Source organism: Helicoverpa zea, chromosome 14 (genome assembly GCF_022581195.2).
Source record: "Helicoverpa zea isolate HzStark_Cry1AcR chromosome 14, ilHelZeax1.1, whole genome shotgun sequence".
NCBI lineage: Eukaryota > Metazoa > Arthropoda > Insecta > Lepidoptera > Noctuidae > Helicoverpa > Helicoverpa zea.
In genome coordinates this window covers 11,445,091-11,463,143 of record NC_061465.1, presented here as the reverse complement: position 1 = coordinate 11,463,143, position 18,053 = coordinate 11,445,091, and the positions used below count along the sequence as shown (strand labels likewise).

The 18,053-nt window shown below is 36.2% G+C and overlaps 1 protein-coding gene across 1 annotated transcript in view; it reads right to left on the bottom strand.

The window, feature by feature from the left end:
- Positions 1 to 3,270: 3,270 nt before the first annotated feature.
- The window catches only part of LOC124636699 (mitogen-activated protein kinase kinase kinase 11), a 54,834-nt gene continuing 40,051 nt past the window's right edge, over positions 3,271 to 18,053 (bottom strand). Inside the window, exons 3-12 of the mRNA XM_047172861.1 lie at positions 17,728 to 17,867; positions 16,682 to 16,874; positions 16,123 to 16,298; positions 14,458 to 14,647; positions 13,094 to 13,264; positions 12,507 to 12,656; positions 7,994 to 8,083; positions 7,265 to 7,400; positions 6,756 to 6,879; positions 3,271 to 6,418 (exon numbers count right to left, since the gene is read on the bottom strand). Coding sequence (XP_047028817.1) covers positions 5,603 to 6,418; positions 6,756 to 6,879; positions 7,265 to 7,400; positions 7,994 to 8,083; positions 12,507 to 12,656; positions 13,094 to 13,264; positions 14,458 to 14,647; positions 16,123 to 16,298; positions 16,682 to 16,874; positions 17,728 to 17,867 — 2,186 coding nt within the window. The 3' untranslated portion in view covers positions 3,271 to 5,602. The remainder of the gene's footprint in view (positions 6,419 to 6,755; positions 6,880 to 7,264; positions 7,401 to 7,993; positions 8,084 to 12,506; positions 12,657 to 13,093; positions 13,265 to 14,457; positions 14,648 to 16,122; positions 16,299 to 16,681; positions 16,875 to 17,727; positions 17,868 to 18,053) is intronic.

Below are 18,053 nucleotides of genomic sequence, written 5' to 3'. Positions count from 1 at the left end.
GAGTGTAGGGAGATCGTTTTTGATCGTTTCAAAACTACAATACGGACGATAAAAATAAATATCACTCATTGATATTCTGAAACTGAAAATGTAAGCAAGCGATGGTTGAATAATGCCCACCAAAATGTGTGTGTTTAGGTGATCTTCATTGTATGTTTAGTTAGAAGACAAACTGATAGATTCTAGTTCCCGCTGTTTAGTTTAGAATTTTACATAGGAATGGAATGGATGTTGGAATCTTCGAAACGATAAAAAATGCTTTTTATTGAGAAGGACTTTAAAAGAATGATGGATTGTTGGTGATATGAAATCTTTCCACCGATGTGCCAGATGTAGTTATGCGTGTAATTTAATTGGCCCCTTGCCACAAGAGTAACGTGCACAAAGACAGGTTCAATGAAAGGAGGTATCAATCCTCTATATACATATTAACTGAGCAAATTCAACAGGCAGCAGATTTAAAAGCTTTTCAGCACGATTGAAACCTATCTATATTTTCTAATATCGTTATTACAAGCAAACTGGATTTTACAACCCGAATAAGAATAGTAATGGTTGTTTAGGCGAAGCATTAACATATTTCGTAGATGCGATAACTTTTTTTATTGAGAATGTGCAGATTTTTGAACTATTATTAAAGATTATTGCTTCCTAGCGTGTGAGATAAACACGAAGCGAGCTCTGAATGTCATCATTCGAGGTCGTTATAGTGTGTGCACGAAAATGATTTTAAATCGACTTTATGGTTTGCATTTATGCTTACACTGTTAGTAAAATAAATCATTCGGTCAGGTATTGTTTTGTAAATGTTACAAATAATGGGGTAACTGCCGATTTCTGACTGTTTACGTTCAATTGACTGAATGTTGTGTTGTAGTATCATATTCACATAAATATTCCATGAAACGCGTATTTGTTTAGATTGAAATACCAGTTAATGGTAGCCAGAATAAACTTCAGGAGAAATTATTATAAACTTTGCTGACACATCTATTATGTCCTTAGAATGGAAAGAAATTAAGTCGAGAGAACTTTTTAACTTATACATTATTTTATTTAGTTTACGTAGTAATAAAACCTAATCAGCTTTCTATTCTAAGAACATAAACTTCAAAGTTTTTTCCACTAGTCAAATGGACTTAACTTCTCTAGAAATAAGACGAAATAGAGATTAGAAGGATGTAAGGGCACTTGATTGTGATATTTCTGGTAATTTCCAGTACTTAGAAATAAGAACTTTGGTTCTAAACCTAAATTATAATGCTTAATTGGATTATTGTCACAGGGTGTTTTTGATATGTTTTTATTTAAAGTTTCTCCATTTTATTGATTTTTAAATTCCTTACCCTGTGTATTTATGGAACATAGTTCTTGTATTTTGTTATAAGGTTATTTTATTAATAAAGGCATAATTTAAGATATATCAATTTTTACGCGATTTTTCTGCAGTTTTAAAATACCTATTCATAAATAGCAAAGTTAGTAATGGCACTTTGGCAAATTGATTCGATTTATGAGATTAAAATAATGCTGCAGACGTAGCTACTATGTGATAAATATTTACGAAAGTTCGACTTGAAGATAAACTGTAACGATGAGAGAAAATTACGCAAGTGCCGTGAGAAATGAACCGTCGGGAAGTTTCCCGTCTATTGTACAGTGTGCGATCGATTTGTCAAAAGTGCTCTTGGCTAATTTGCAGTAGCTACCACTCCTGTCTTACCACAGAAAAGTTTTAAAAAGTATTCTGTCTACTCGGACGTATGCTACACTGCCAAGCCTTAGGCTTGCATAAAGGGAACAATCAAACTAATAAAGACCGTTTCGCTCTTACTCTCGTATATTTTCGGAAGTATTTCTAAGATTCATCTCAGTGGACAGATACTTAGATTTTGTAAATATTTTAGACCGTAAGAGCACTATTTACTGATTAAGTATATTTTTACATCGCACTGACATAGTATTTTAGTTATGCAGTATTGAATAAATTGTTTTTATATAAAGAGCCGTTTCATTTGTTACCCTTGTATTTGTGATAAGAGAAAGTGATATTGTGGGTGTAATGAACATTTAATTGGCCACAATCGGCTTGATGGAGTTCAAGAACACGACCCGCTGTTGAATGGAGCAGCTATTTGCGAATACGCCTAGGTACACAGGTCGTCTCATTGACTGCGGATCTGATAAATTGCAACTTTTACCTATACTTTATTCTATTCAATGATAACTCTTGTATTTAAAACAATGGATCGACCAACGAATGATGGGCACTGAGTACCAAAACATTCACTACTTACCCATTGAAGAGTGGCCAGCCAAAAGTCCTATCTACGCTACACCCAACCAAAGTTAGAAAACTACCCTAGAATAAGGACATCATTCATTGATTTAAACAATTTCGCGAATGTGATACCAAGATCATTTCATCATATAAGGATAAACTTGTCATAAAGACATAATTTGCCCAAATTCAATAAAAACGTGTTTTCCTCATTGATCATTCAAGTACAAATTGTGGTTTCTCATTTTCAGTCATTCTGAACATGTCATGCTTACTTTAAAGTTATAAAACACGATACGTGTTTTCTTAATGAGAATGAAAAATATAGCCTTTGATACGTTAGTCACGGACGGCCTAGCGTGTTTGTAAAACTGTTATATGGCTTGGTAACTGAATTATTCATTGAAACTGCCTTCGTCACTATAGTGTGTATCAAAAAGTAACTGGAAAGTGAACATTAATTAAAACCAGCTCAAGGAACAACTAGGTCTACCTTTTCATCTTTGAATTTGCTTTCTGATTGACTATACCACCGTTACAAACGAGTATTTTAACAGATATGTACTTTATTGCAAAAACGTTAGAAAATATCCCTCTTGTATTCTGGTTACGAGATTTGCATCCAAATGATAGACAGTTACATATTGAATTGCAAATTGACATTCTTCCTGGGTAGGCAATTGTTTGTAAAGCTGACCCTTCAGTTCAACGGCTCGGCAGATATGGCCGGTAGCTGTTGACACATTTTGCTGCAGTGGCACAAGAAGCCGCAAATACTTGCGATGGTCTCCCGACTCAATCAAGGTAATGAGTATTACTTTAATGATTTGTGAGTTGACCTGAATTGGTTACTGAAATCGCCAATCACAGCACGCGTTGTGATAAGCATTTTTTTCTTAGCGTGAGAAATGGTCTACGTCCTCTAGTGGGTCAATAAACAGGCTTGCAAATGTAGGAAGGCAAAGGACAAGGAATAATAAGACTGCATAAAAAGCTTAATCTAGATTTTTATTTGTCGATTCAACGTACAGACGTAAGGCATCCTCCCACCTCATGTTATTGGCACACAAAACCTTTACATTCGTCTTAAACGCATCACTGATTACAATAATATCACTTCAAAACATGGAATGTATATAAAACACAGGAATGCCCAATAAACTACATTTTTTCATTCGAAGTACGTTCGCCAGTCGTTCGTAACCACTCGATTACAAGCCAGATATTAAAATAAAATAAAAAAAAATCAGGACTAGAGTTTTTTTTAAGTAAACGCGCCGTGAATCTCAGATAAATATTTACATAATATCGTTTTAAATCGTTCACTCAGAATTTGTGACTTGATCATCAGAAACTTAATTTTACAAGAGATTCTTACGATAATTTGGTTAGGATTTGGTTTGTACTAAATGGAAATAAAAGAAAGTAAACACTGGACGACATTGGCACTGGTTCAAGCTAACTTAATAAATTATACTACAAATACAACCATACATATATTTTTTCCGATTATACAATACTTCGAATACTGTATAAAATACTGTTACATTCACGACGATTTGTTTTTATAAATAATAAAATATAATTAAATTAAATATGGACGCAAAATAATTTCACATATTGCACATGAAAATAAAAATTGAAACAATAAATAACACAACTTGTCAGCTGTCCAATAGATTTTACTGGCCATTGTAAAAAAAAGTAATTCGTTTTGATAAAATCGTGTCTTTCCATAGCATAATCTCTAAGTACCGTCCCAGACATTAGGCACTGATTCGGGCTAACAATAATTATCAAAGCTAATATTATTCGAATTTCCGATATACATCTTACATTTTAATTTATACGCTAATTTAAGTGATAATTTGAAGCTTCCCGATTATAGGCCATCAGTTGAACGGAACGACTGTAATATCTCCATTATAAAGTAATCCAGTGTTTCTCGGGTAAGGGAAGCGTAATATCGAATATAATATCAATTTTTAGCTGGATATGCAATATTTAGGATTTTCGCAAACTTCCGACTAGTATTTTTACCTAATTTACATTATTTAATTGTGGGATATAAAAGCTGCTCACAATACTAGGTACTAATGTTACTGATATCTTTCAGTAAAAAATATCTAACGTTTTGTACAAAATGCATACAACTTAGTGATATAAGTTACATAATATATTAATTGTTAGTTTCAAAATATACACTGATTACGTTGAATTAAAAATATGTTTTTTTTCTTCGTCGCGTGCGAACACAGCGACACTTACAAAATACATTTGTACTATTTATAAATTTAACGAAATTAAAGGAAATACTCGCACGTTAATGAAAGTTACTCGCTGACTACATCAGCCACATGATCAGATATTTACAATTTGTACAATGCTTAGTTTGTGCCTACTTTGTTCCTGATTGCTAACATCAAACCTGAATATAATTTAAATTAATAGATTAAGTTGATCTTGTATGGTGCAAGGAAGCCTCGATAAAGAGACTGGGTGCAATGTAAGAAACTTTTCAACTCTAATGAACTCACTCTACTTATGTATGGAAAAGATTTTTCATTGCATGCCAGTCTCACGAAGCTGCCTTGCCCAAAGAAAATCTCCAAATAATCATAATCTCTACATCACGCAATAAGGAATTTAATAATAATATTTCCGCGCGATAGGCACTGTGAAAGAGCATTTCGCTTTACATTGTCGGCTAAATACATCTTATTATGTCGACGTATTATACAAAATGTACAATGGAAACTATGCATACATTAAATAATGAACACAATCGCGTTTATACATTAGCTTATTGCAGTTACTCGTAGCCAAAGACCGAACTATCAACATACAAGTTGATCCATCCATGATATTTAAATAAAGGAAAAACTTCTGGAATGTCATCAAAATACCAAGTGAGGATATGTATGTTTCATAAAATATTACGACTGAATGGGAGTCAATGATTAAAAGTAATTTTAGCTCTTCCTTTTGACATTAAATGCGTTTGAAGTACATCGCCCTTCAAAGAACTTTACTCCTGCGAAGTTAGCTACTAGTGACTGTGCAAGTCAAGTGCGCACAGAACACTGGCAAAGAACATCTAACTTCAGAGAGGCAAAGTTATTTGGTACACACAAGTAAACTCAATGCTAGACAAGCACAAACTTCACTCCACGATCACATTGGCTACACACAAACTGCGTACAGTCTGAACAAAGAGCTATGGAAGCAAAGCGTTCGTACGAGGCTCGCGTCACACGTCACACGTCACTTGTCACACGTCACATGTCACACGAGGTAGTCGCGGAACTTGTTGCGCCGACGCTACGTGTGTCGCGGGCGCGGGGCGGCGGGCGGCGGCGCGGTGTCCGGGCTGAACCGCACCCGGGAAGCCGACCCGCTCGACGCGTCCCTGGCAGACACGTACGAACTGTCCTCACTCGTCAAACTGTCCGGGGGAGTCGGATTCGTCGGCGTTCCCCCTCCCGAACTCCCCCCAGACGCACTCGACTTCTTGTTATACTTCTTCAAACTAGATCTTAACTTCGTCGGCGCTAATTCTAGCCCCAAATTCGCGGGACGTTCAATCTCAGCTTTCTCTTGCGAATCTTGCCTATAAAAGTCTCTGGGTAAGGAATAGTCGTTTGATTTACGTGGATACTCAGTCTTCGGTCTGTATTCCTCTCTCTTCTCCTTACTTCTGTACTGTCTGGAAGGTGAGAACTCTTCTGGTGGGTTTGAGGCTGACGAATTTGAGGGGGTGCGTCTATGCGTGGGGTATTGGGGTCTATAATCTGGCGTTGGTTCTCTATACTCGAAGGAGCATTCATCGTAGCCGTAGTAAGGGTGTTTGACAACATATTCGGCTGTTCTGTCGAAGGTATATGGTTCCCTATAGAAGTAGTCTCGTTCTTGGGAAGGTGATGGTTGGAAGTTTTCCCTGTAGTTGTGGTAAAGGTCTGCGAGATGGTCGGAGGTGGAGGAGGTCCGGCGCGGGGAGGGCGTGGTGCCGAGGCCGGAGGTCCCGGACAGAGGCTGCGCGGAGTGCCCGTAGCCGGATGATGATGAGGGGTGCGCGTAGTGTGTCGGGGAGTCTGTGAACCGGATAGGCTTTTGTTCGTCTGCTTGGAGACCAGATATCTGGAATGGGAAAAATAAAGTGGTGCTAAGAACTGTCTAAAATACAACACAGTTCAATGTAGATAGGAAATTGGGGACATCAAAAAATAAAGTTGGAAATATTAATTATTCTTACATGATCTAGTTTCAAAAATATTCAATTAGGTACCTCACTGTAATTTTGTATGGTTTACTTCCAGTCTAACCGGATTCAGTTGAGTACCAGTGCTTTACAATAAGCGACTGCCTATCTGACCTCCTCAACCCAGTTACCCGGGCAACCCAATACCCCTTGGTTAGACTGGTGTCAGACTTACTCAAAAAAACTATATAACTTAAAAATAGTATTGATACTTACAGGCGATCCAGTGATAGCGTTGAGCGGTGCCCTCAGATGTCGCGTGGGTCCGTGGTAGGTGTTGTGCGCGTAACCGAAGCCTTCGTATACGGACGAGCTTAGCGGCTCCTGTTCCAATTCCGGTCTGAAACGTAGTTCAAAATCATTGTTACAACAGACTAGTACCTATTACGGTGTTATGTCCCAGGGCTCTCTTTTTTGCCTTTAGTATATGGCAAAGACTTTGCAATTGCTTAAGATTAAATTCGTGAAAATGGAGTGTGTTGAAAAATAGAGGGGTGAAAAACTTTCTTTAAGATTATTGCAGCATTCAATGCCAGTTTAAACCCTACTTTCCAGGGTTTTCCAATAATATACTACTTAATATTCTTTTACTGTTAAAATCCTTAAGGAACAAAAATCTGCAACCAAACAGAGTTCTAATGCAGGAGCCTGTTTGCAAATTTAACCACGCTTGTCACATTATCAAATAAAACAATTTTACGAGTCCAAAAAAAAACTATTCTTACCGATGCGGCTGTAATGTAGGATGTAGCGGGCTGACATTGGACACTCTGACGTCATACCCGGCAGCCACCCCGCCCAGCAGTGCCGCCATATTGTATAATACCAGCTCAATTATACTCGGCTTCTTGAATTTGTAGCCTGGAATATTTTGAGGGATTATTTAGTATTTTGAAGAATTGATAGAAATAAGTGTGAGTGTGTACAAGTAAGTGTGTTTTTGTGATTGGGTTATTTAATGATTCATAAGAAGGATAAAGTATTATAGTCCTTGATAATATACAAGTCGTATCTCACTTAAGATTAGAGTAGCTTTTCGCAACTACATGCATTGACTTAGAATGACTGTCTTGCATTACCCGGTTACTAGATAAAACGTCAAACCATGGTAAGAACTGGTATTATGTGGCTTCTAAATTAGTCAAGAGTTACAAATGGCAGTCTTGATATGCAAAGTTTAACGAATTATATTACACAATTATAGTCTCACTGTGGCAACCATAATGAGACATCCAAGTAATAAACCCTTTCAGACTTCGTTTTTGACATAGTTTGCAAAACTTCGACAAATAGACAGGTATGGCAGAGGAAGACATGCTACGCCGACCCCATATAATAAATTGGACAATAATGATGGTCTATTATTTGTCCGATATAAGATTTGTTGTTTTCCCTCACACCATTTTTGTGTACTTATAAATCCAACATTCATTTACAAAAAGGCATATATTTACCTTCAGTACTATACAGGGTGGGCATAGGCACGGAGTATCGTGACGCAGCGGACAGCGGGAACTCTGGCCCCCAGTCGTCCGGACTGAAGTCTGTGTAAGGAAGAAAACAACCTATGTGAATGGAAACATAGGTATTAGTGTGTTTGTGTGCGCCAGTACGGATACGAAGAATTAATGTGAAATATATTTTGTAATTAATGATAAAATTAGTGTAATCTGTAGTTTTTTATAGTGTAAGGAAAATATTTAATTTTGTGTCTTGTTTATACATAGTTTTTGGAGTCATATTTTTATACCAAGTATATAAGTGGTAATATCTAAATAGCAAATGCATTGGGATTTTAATTTCATCGATATTTTATACATTATTCATTAAATAATTTTGTATGTCATCACAGTAAAACATAACCACCTATTAGAATCAAGATGGAGCATTTTTCAAATGTATATGAAAAAGAGAGTGATACTAAGTTCACAGACACTACAAAACTAAAGTTACAATATACTAGAGTTTTATAAAGAAGTCGGATAAGATGTTTAAAATGAATCTTAAGAACAACAAGATAAAGTCTAGATTTCACATCAATACTACGCAATCCGTACATTATAGCTATTTACACAATATTGTGTACAAGGAAATTAATTAACAGATTTCTATATTAATATCAAAGAACGGCGTGTAACGAATAAATGAACAATTCTGAATGAAAATAGAGGAAAAATTTTTGCAATTGAGTTCAAGAAACAAAAAAAGAGTTTCAAAAAGGTTATTATTATTTGAATCTTACATTCTTCCTCTATTCCATTTTCGAAAATCATGCAAAAAATATCTCATACTATACATGCCAAACAGTTCATTCAATAAAAAGCAATAATACTCTATAAAATATAACAAACAAAATAAAACAAGAATCTATTATACTTACATTGTGCAAATAATACTTGATAGCACTTTTTAAATTATAACAAATCAAAAAAATATCATTGTTAATAATATCTGGTTATCGTATTGAACCTCTCCCGAATTAGGCCATAGTGAGAAAGCGAAAGCGCGTCCAACACCGATTTTTAATCTGTTCTAATATTTTATCTGTATTTTAATCTATGGCTCTTTATTTCTCGTCAAATGTTAAAGGGATCTTGTTAGTAACTAAATTATTAGTAAACCCATGTTAAAAAAATACACCAATTTCGATTTTATGGAAAAGGTTTATTTGATATATAAAAAAAGTATATAACTATGAAAGAACCAGATCACCAGAGCTAGAATCTTTTTTACAAATTGTTTTTCGAGCGCCTTATAATTATCGAGGATGGAGCTGCCGTATGCCCCTTTGGCAAAACTAATGGCCCAATTGTAGATCACTTAAAAGAAAAAACCGTTAATAATATCAGAACGTATTTACCCCCTGTACTGTTAACGTGAAGCTATAAAGCTAAATATTTTAGGAATCCCTCACAAAACTTTACTCAATTATCAAATTATTTCTTCACTCTGAAATAGTCAAATCTGTAAAAAATTTGGTAAAAAATAATTGAAAAGTTTTAACCCAAAATCCCAATTTGTACCGTTAAATTAGGGACATACTGGCAGTCCGTGGGACGTCTCATAGGACGCGAGCCTCATTTTCAGGAATATCGTATAGTAATACTATTGCCACCACCGCCGGGAACATTGTTACTCATTGTTACAGGGGGATACAGTTTGTACATACTCGCTACTCATACTTGGATCACTATATGATTTAGAGTAAAAAAAAAACAATTAAAAATTACATTCGACAATATTGAAATATGATGTAGATAAAAAATGAAAAAAAAAAAAAAATCCTTGTCTATGGGAAAAAATGGCGCCAAAAAAATCATATAGCCATCCAAACACACGTTATTAGATATCGGAATCATTGTAAACATTTGAAAGCGTGCCTTAATGACTTGGTGATAAAAGCGAAATTCATAATAACTAACAAATAAGTAAGTACAACAAATACATATATAATTTAAAAACTGTATATAGCATATACTATGAACTGGTAAGCATGCATAGCACTTATAGATAACGTGTTTAAAATTAATAAAAAAAAAAAACGCGGCTGAAAGCAAACAAATGCTTACAATTTACAAACAAAAAAAAAATATGTCAAAACTGTCACTAAATTACTGTAATAAAATGATAAAAAATTACAAACTGTGGGGATGGCACAGCCAATCACCAGCGACTATTTGAAAGAGGAACGGAATTAAATTTTGAAGACCGTTACTGCCAAAAAAAGAAACTGTATACGCCTCTATTGAGTTTAATAGTGGGTTCAATTACTGTCGTGGATTGGCCGTGCCATCGGGTAATAATATAGAATCGTATGACTATTTCTAGCACACGTTATCACACGCTCGTCACAACTATATGATACAATCAATTCCATTCGAAGTACAAACTAACTTAAACTAGTGTTCCCTTACATTTGCCAATGTTTGTGACGTGAAACGCGTCCCCATCAAGAATAACTGCCGAGACTAGCAACCAATTGCGTGCAAATATCTAACAAACATGCAATTTCGTATAAAATAATCTACTTCCAAAATAACAATAAAATTCAAGCACTATTAAAAATAATATCTACAAAAATATCCATACTTACAAAAACGTTTTTTTTTGGGCAATTAATTGCAAGCCTCAATAGCATAAAATAAATGATTTTCAATGAGAACGCGTTCCGAATAAATTTCGTAATAGTAAAAAATACTCACAAGGATAGAGCAAGTTGTCTTGAGAAGTTCCTTTAGCGCAGCGTAAAACAAACAAAATGGCTGACGTTAAAAAATAATTTACTAAAGAACATTCATACAATTGGCTAGTTTTTTTCTTTTGAATACAATAAATACATCATAAAAAATCATGGTGTATTTATTCCATCGTTCCATACAATTTGGCAAGATCCAAAAATAAAAATTTGCGGTCAGTCGAAACAGTAAACATAGTCTTTTAATTTAAATAGAAGTTACTTAATAATAAACGAACTACAAGATAAATTATTTACTAGTTTGTCTATCGTCCATACCGATTTCGAAATGCTGATTTTACTCGTTATAAAATTAAACTGACGTTTGGTCACACAAACTTTAAGAACCATGGAATATTATCGATATTTTAATATTTACCAGATATTTTAAGTGGTAAATGATTTGACCAAACAACAGTTATGTTTTGACTAAAGCTGAAAAATAGCTTCGTTGCTGTAAAAATATAATAGTTAAGATCTCAAATAAAACTATTGATTGTATGCGTGTAAACTATGATCATTTACCACGGTAAAATGGAATTTCCCGAACGATTATTCCAAATTTTTATTTTAGAATATATTTACCGCGGTAAAAAACGATAAGTTTTACGTAAAAAGACAAACACTGGTATTACGATTACAATTGATACACGCTAAAAAAATAAGTCTTTTAAAAATCCTTATACACTATCCTTATTTACTAAAAAAATCAAATCCTTGGAACTTCATTAACTAAATAAGTAGCATATTTACAGACATAGTGATGTTTCGGCCGAATTTTTATCGATTTTGTATTCGTTTATGTCGAAAAAAATAAATTAGTTCGCGTCGAAATATGGTCGAAATTTGGTGTGCTCGCTTTTTCGTAAAAACTGAAAGGAAAAGAGATTATATATGTCGTATTTAATGACAATCTAGTTTGGGTTGAAGTTGCGTTGCTTATTTCAAATTAACCAGACAAAACATTCAATCAACTTAAAAAAAAGTAAAAAAATCAAATGCAATGCGGAGGAATGTTAGTAAGAAATGATATGTCTTTAATATGGCAACATTTTTGTACTGTCTTCTATTTCAGCAACAAAAAATATTTCAATCTGCTTTTCATAGCACCGTCAACAAAACAAAAAAATATTTTTTGTAAAGGAGCTATTCAATTATTACGTACTAGCGACCCGCTCCGGCTTCGCACGGGATAACAGTATTTCCCCATTATTTAATGTATGTTATGCATTTAAACCTTCCTCGCGATTTTGTTTTATACTATGTAGTGAAGCACTACGGTGGTAGGGTCGTTTCTGATACAGAGATTGGATAGAATTACGTCAGGATTTCTTCAAAATGCAAATTTTCGAGTTTTGGTTTATTTTTATAGAAAAGCAAGTAATGATTGTGTAAGGATGGCAGGAGAGCTGTAACTTTTGCTGACAAAGGGGATGGCGTTCTAAGATTAAAAAAAAATCTTATGATAACTGAAGATCATCTTTTAGTCTTTGTCTATGTTGGGGTCGGTTTTCTACGTAATAATTGAACATTCCCAAAATTTTCTAATTTTTTCGTCCTAACATAACATTCAAGATTCAACCCAAACTAATCGTCTTTGAGCAGCTCGGTAGTATCGAGGCTGTTGGAGCGGACGCTCTGGAAGAGCCGGACGGGCTTGCGCTCGGTGCGCGGCAGGTGGAACACGGCGCCGTAGTGGTGGGGCTCGTGGCTGCCGCTGCGCCGGCGGTTACCTGTGCGCGCGGGCGGCAGGCAGGGCGCGGACGAGCTGAAGCGCGGCGCGCGGGGGCGCGGGAGGGGGGCGGCGGCCGGCAGCGCGGTGCGCGAGCGCTGGTGCACGGTGGACGGGCCCCACGTCTTGCCCTTCACGCCGTCCGCTGGCACTGGAAGGGGAGACCGCTGGTTAGTATGGGGTGTCAAATGTTGATGAATTACATATGAAAGTAACATGGACAGACCACATTTTTTCAACAAAACCTGTTACATATCTAAATACACATTATACAGATAAAATATAGATGGCATCCATCTGAGACCTCTAGCGTTTTTTGATCATTAACATTAAACGTCAAGCCTGTGCAGTATTGACGTGATTACAACACTCTTAGCAACAAACGCAACAATAGCATCGCGTTCAATTGACATTAATTCTTGTCACACGACGACGCTGCACAAACGCCGCGTTAACATCAACTCTCATAAAATCCCAGTATAATAAAGATGATGCTTAGGGCATTGTATCACAACGAGATCCCATCATACACTCCAAAAATTGTCACTACACCCATCAGCACCAAACAGTTAAAAAAAAAATACTAACGGGCAATAGCCCTCATGATGGCAGGCGACCCCGGCGGGGTGTCCTTAGCGACGGCCACGAGCTGCTTGACGCTGGACTCGTCCTCCGAGGGTCGGACTGTCAGCGTGTGTCGGAAGTCCAGGGGAGACGAGATTGTGTCCTTCTTCAGCAACTTTATCTTGCTGAATTTGCCTGTAACAATGGAGAGAAATTAGTGTGGTGATACAGCAAAAAATTAATATGTGAAATTGGTAAAAGTGGTCTAAACGTTACAACTGTCTGTTATTTACTTCCTTTTCTTCTTATTTTTTTTAAATATTTGTACATGGGACTGTAAGTCATTTAAAAAAGGACAACTCACTACAGCTTTCATCTTGAAAATAATACCTGTGATGTAGTTTTATATTAGTAACTAGCTTCTGCCAGCGGTTTCACCCGCATCCCGTGGGAACCTCTGCACGAACCCGGATAAAAAGTAGCCTATAGCCTTCCTCGATAAATGGCCTATCTAACACCGAAAGAATTGTTCAAACAAACAAACAAACAAACTCTTCAGCTTTATAATATTAGTATAGATTAGATATCAATGAAAAATATAAGTATGGTAGAATCGATGTACCAAAAGCATTTTCAGAATAGTGTAGTGGTAGAATAAACGACGTATATTATCTTAAGTTTTAAAATATTGGCTTCAATAATATTAAAATCCTTTGTATCATCAAACCTACATCTCCCATAAACAACAAACCATCATCATTACATTTACCGGACCATGATCACCCCAATTAGTATTCAATAGACCTCGGTCTTAGACAATATTAAGATTTCGCAACTCCAAACTGTCATAGTCAAGGTGACCAACGAAATCATTACCAAGGCCGGATCGAACCCACATTACTAGGCCGTTACTGGGTCAATGATGACGCACTGAGTCATCGGAGAAAACATGTCAAGTGATAGAAATGCGAGGTTACGTTTTGAAAGAATTGGGTGTCACTTTTAAAGGATAGGTCAATGATGGATGGGCCATTTTAAGTGAAGATAACTAGAAATGTTGCAAGTATTGCCATATAACTAATATAACTTATAGTTGGCTTCTGAGCAACATTGATAGTTTACCTAATAGTATTTCATGTCTACATATTGTATTAGCTTTCCACAAAATTGATAGAATGACTTATAGCTACGAATAATTGTAAAACAAAATAATAGATAAACTGTCGAAGAGTGCTCAAAAACCATATACGCCTTAGAAATTCTGTTAGTTGAATTTCATGGTAAAACATGACCATTGTTTACCAACGTCTAAAATGACGAATTATACTGTGCATGTTCCTTATGTACTTTAACTTGCACCATTGAAGTATCATCATAATAATATTTACCTTTCCGTTTATTAGGCTGCGGCGGCTGATTAGCGGACATATTGCTGGCGAAGATCAGTATATGCAGCTCTCTAGCCACCAGGTCAATCTCCCGCATCTCCAACTCTCTCTCCTTCTGAGCGAGGTTCTGCTCTACCAGTCTCTGTTTGAGTTGAGCGCGAGTCAACTCTTCTTCGCGACAGCGGAGCTCCTGGAAACATTTATGGGGAATGTTAAAAGTTATAGAATTTTTATGTGAAACATAGGTGGTGCTTGAAAGAGCCAGTTGACCGACAACAAAAACTTCAGGTTTCCAAAAACTACTATTTACTATGAATTTCCATGTTCAATATCAAAGTAAACAGTTGTTTTAGGAATAAAAAGCGTGTAAAAATAGACGTTCACACACAACATATTCATTTTACATTGAAATGTGGTTTGATATTTTGGAAGAACAGATGTTGATGGTGGAAAGCATTTAGGCCCAGACTGCACCAAAGCTCTGCGGAGAAGTAGTATGCCTGAGAGAAGAAATTCTATTGGTTGTTTAAAACTTTTCTGTTAAGCTTTAATGTAGTCTAGAACTTACTGGATTGACTGTATAATACACTTACCTCCCCACTCAGAGACATTTAATGATTACTTAAGTCACTCCTTAGTGACGGAATGTCATACAAATCGTTCACTAAGGAATGGCTTAAGTAACCATTAAATGTCTCTGAGTGGGGAGGTTAGTGTCTGTTTATAAAGTAAAATATAATCTGGCGCATTAGAGAATAAAAAGCAGAAATCAAATTGCCTTACACCAGAAAAAGGTACATATTTGGATATTTTACATTCAAGGATGAGATAAAGAATAATTTGTTTCTTCAGCTATTCAAATTATAAACTGATTTATGTTAGTGGTTAACTGAAAGTTTGAGGAATGCCAAAAATTTAAAAAAAAAAAACAGATTAAAACGAAACGACGGGTTATCAAGTAAAAAATCATAATAATCGTGCATGAACTGAGAATCAGTAGTCCAATTCCAGTCCAAATTATACACAAAATCATTTCAAAAGCAACGACAATATTTATCTAAAACATCAATCACTAACCTCTTCTATAGTTTTGCATTCCTATTTGCAAGCATCGTGAGAAAATACATTGTTAATTAGTTAAAGACAAGAATGGTAAAAGAAGGAATTAATTTATCACTATTGTAGGTAGAAAATGATATTTAAAATTATATCCTACAATAAATAGAATAATGAAAACGTCTTTGTAATTCGCTCGGTTTTTGGCAAGTGTCAAAATATTAAATTATCATTAATTTATTGCCCATTTACACTGCATAATATTGATTGATTTTATTCGAAAATAAAACGGTGTTTACGAATATTTCCACGTGTCCTAAATAAGAGACTTAGGTCACATTTTTTCAGCATTCTTCACGTCATGAAAATACAATCGCAAGTATTTTCCACAGAGCTGGCTAAATGATGGGAATTTGGCATAAAGTTATAAACGAAAAATTCGATTTCATAAAATCGAATGTGTTAAAAGCTTGGTTTACGGCCAATTTACATTAGGGATATGCGTGTAATTTTTCTGGCATGTTTACAAATAGAAGAAGCTAACCCTTAGCTGGAAATTCACAGCAAAATACCCCTCAAGTAGCATTTATACTGATGCCTGCATAATACCTTCTCCTTTCTCCGCAGATCTCGGAGAACCTCCTCAATTTCCAGTCGCCAACCGTCCTGCATGGTATGGAAGGACTCGTGGGGAGCGCGCGTGAACTCCGACTGTCTGATCCTCTCTAGCTGTTCCAGGATTTCGGGGAACAGTGGCCGTTCACGAGGGTTTGAACGCCAACACGCTGGAGAAAGTTGTGAAGAAATAGTTATTATATGACAGTAAATAAATAAAATAAAAAAGATTATCGTTTTGTGATAGTTAACTATCACAGAAAGATTTAATGGTGGTTACAGTCATTTAACAACACTAGAAGCATCGCTGGTAGTTAGAAATTCAATCAGTATACAAACATCTAAAATTTCAATAGCCTTAATTGGGGCTATGAATAAAATACATTCAGTGAAGAGTGGGTGTTTTGGGAGCTGTCTTTTGTAAGTTCAAAAAGTGCTTTTTAGCGGCCAAGTTTGAATGAGAATGCTCTTTGAAAACTGAGCTTTCCCCCAAAAAATTGCCAAACAACTCCATTCATAACTGTCAGTAAAAAGTAATCTTCCTGTAACCTACCTTCCATCAACACCCTCCAGGGTTCAGGACAGGTGCTCGGTATGGGCAATGTGAGCTTATTCACAGCGACCCCATAGGCGACTGCTAAAGCATCTATACCCTTGTATGGGGTCTCTCCGGTGAGAAGTTCCCATAGAAGCACACCATAAGACCACACGTCCGATGCATGGGAGAATGTTGAGTGTTTTATCACCTGGAATTTGTTCAGGAAAGTATGAATAAAGAGTATTAAAATAGATGAGGATTTAGCGAATGACAAGATTCTGACTTCATAAAAATTGTGCATGATAAATTAGTGGTCCTTCCATTCTACATAATGACTTTATATTTTCAATCAATTACTTGTTTCATCATCATCCTCCGAGCCTTTTCCCAAACTATGTTGGTCGGCTTCCAGTCTAACCGGATTCAGCCGAGATTCAATCACTTGTTTCATGCCCTCCAAAAAAATGTTATTAGAAGAACATTTCCAGAAAGTTCATAGCCTAATTTCGGAGCGCGTGGGCCTAATCCACGTGAGACCGTATCTATACTCACCAGTGTACCGTGTAGGCCCGATATGGGCCCGAACAATGAAAGAACTATTGATAGTGTATGGACAGTAATTAATTCATAAAGTAACATATTTTGGTTCACGGCCACGCGGTGTGGGCACTGATTTCGATCTGCCCGTCTCACCTTGGGTTTCGTAGGAGTGACATAGTTACTGGTCCTGTACTGACATGTTTTATTATAATTAGGTTTAGAATACATGCAATATTTCATACTGTTAATGTGATGCTTGAAGCATAAGTCTAAATCAATAGAAAGCACAAGCACACCAAGGCGAATCCGAAAAAATCATACATTCTGCAAAATTGCAGTTGATTCACCTATCTGCCTGACTTTCCCAACGCTTTGAACCATAAAATTACTAATTCCTAACCAAATTAAACAGTTACTTCGGGGTAAGCTTCGGGGTAGGTTTTTCTATCACCCCTGTAACAGCTTTAAGGAGAAGACTCTTTCTATTAGTTATCAAAATATTCTAGAATGTTCCATCTTACCTCAGGCGGCATCCACGCATAAGTCCCCGCGGCCGACATCCTGGTGGTCTTGTACACTTCCCGGGCCAGACCGAAGTCTGTGATCTTGAGAGTCTTGTCCTCCAACTGGTCATCTGGCAGAATGGCCTCGCTCAGCAATACTGGAATTAGAGAAAATTATTTGTTAGGACTGGAAGGATCGTTAATGAGAATGAGAAGTCAATGTGATATTCAAGAAAACGTCTTTTAATTCTAACATGTCCAGCAGTTTTTAAGTGTGTAAATTCAGGCCCGACCAATTTTCAAGAGTGTCAATGCGACAAGAAGAACAGGGGATAATAAATCTG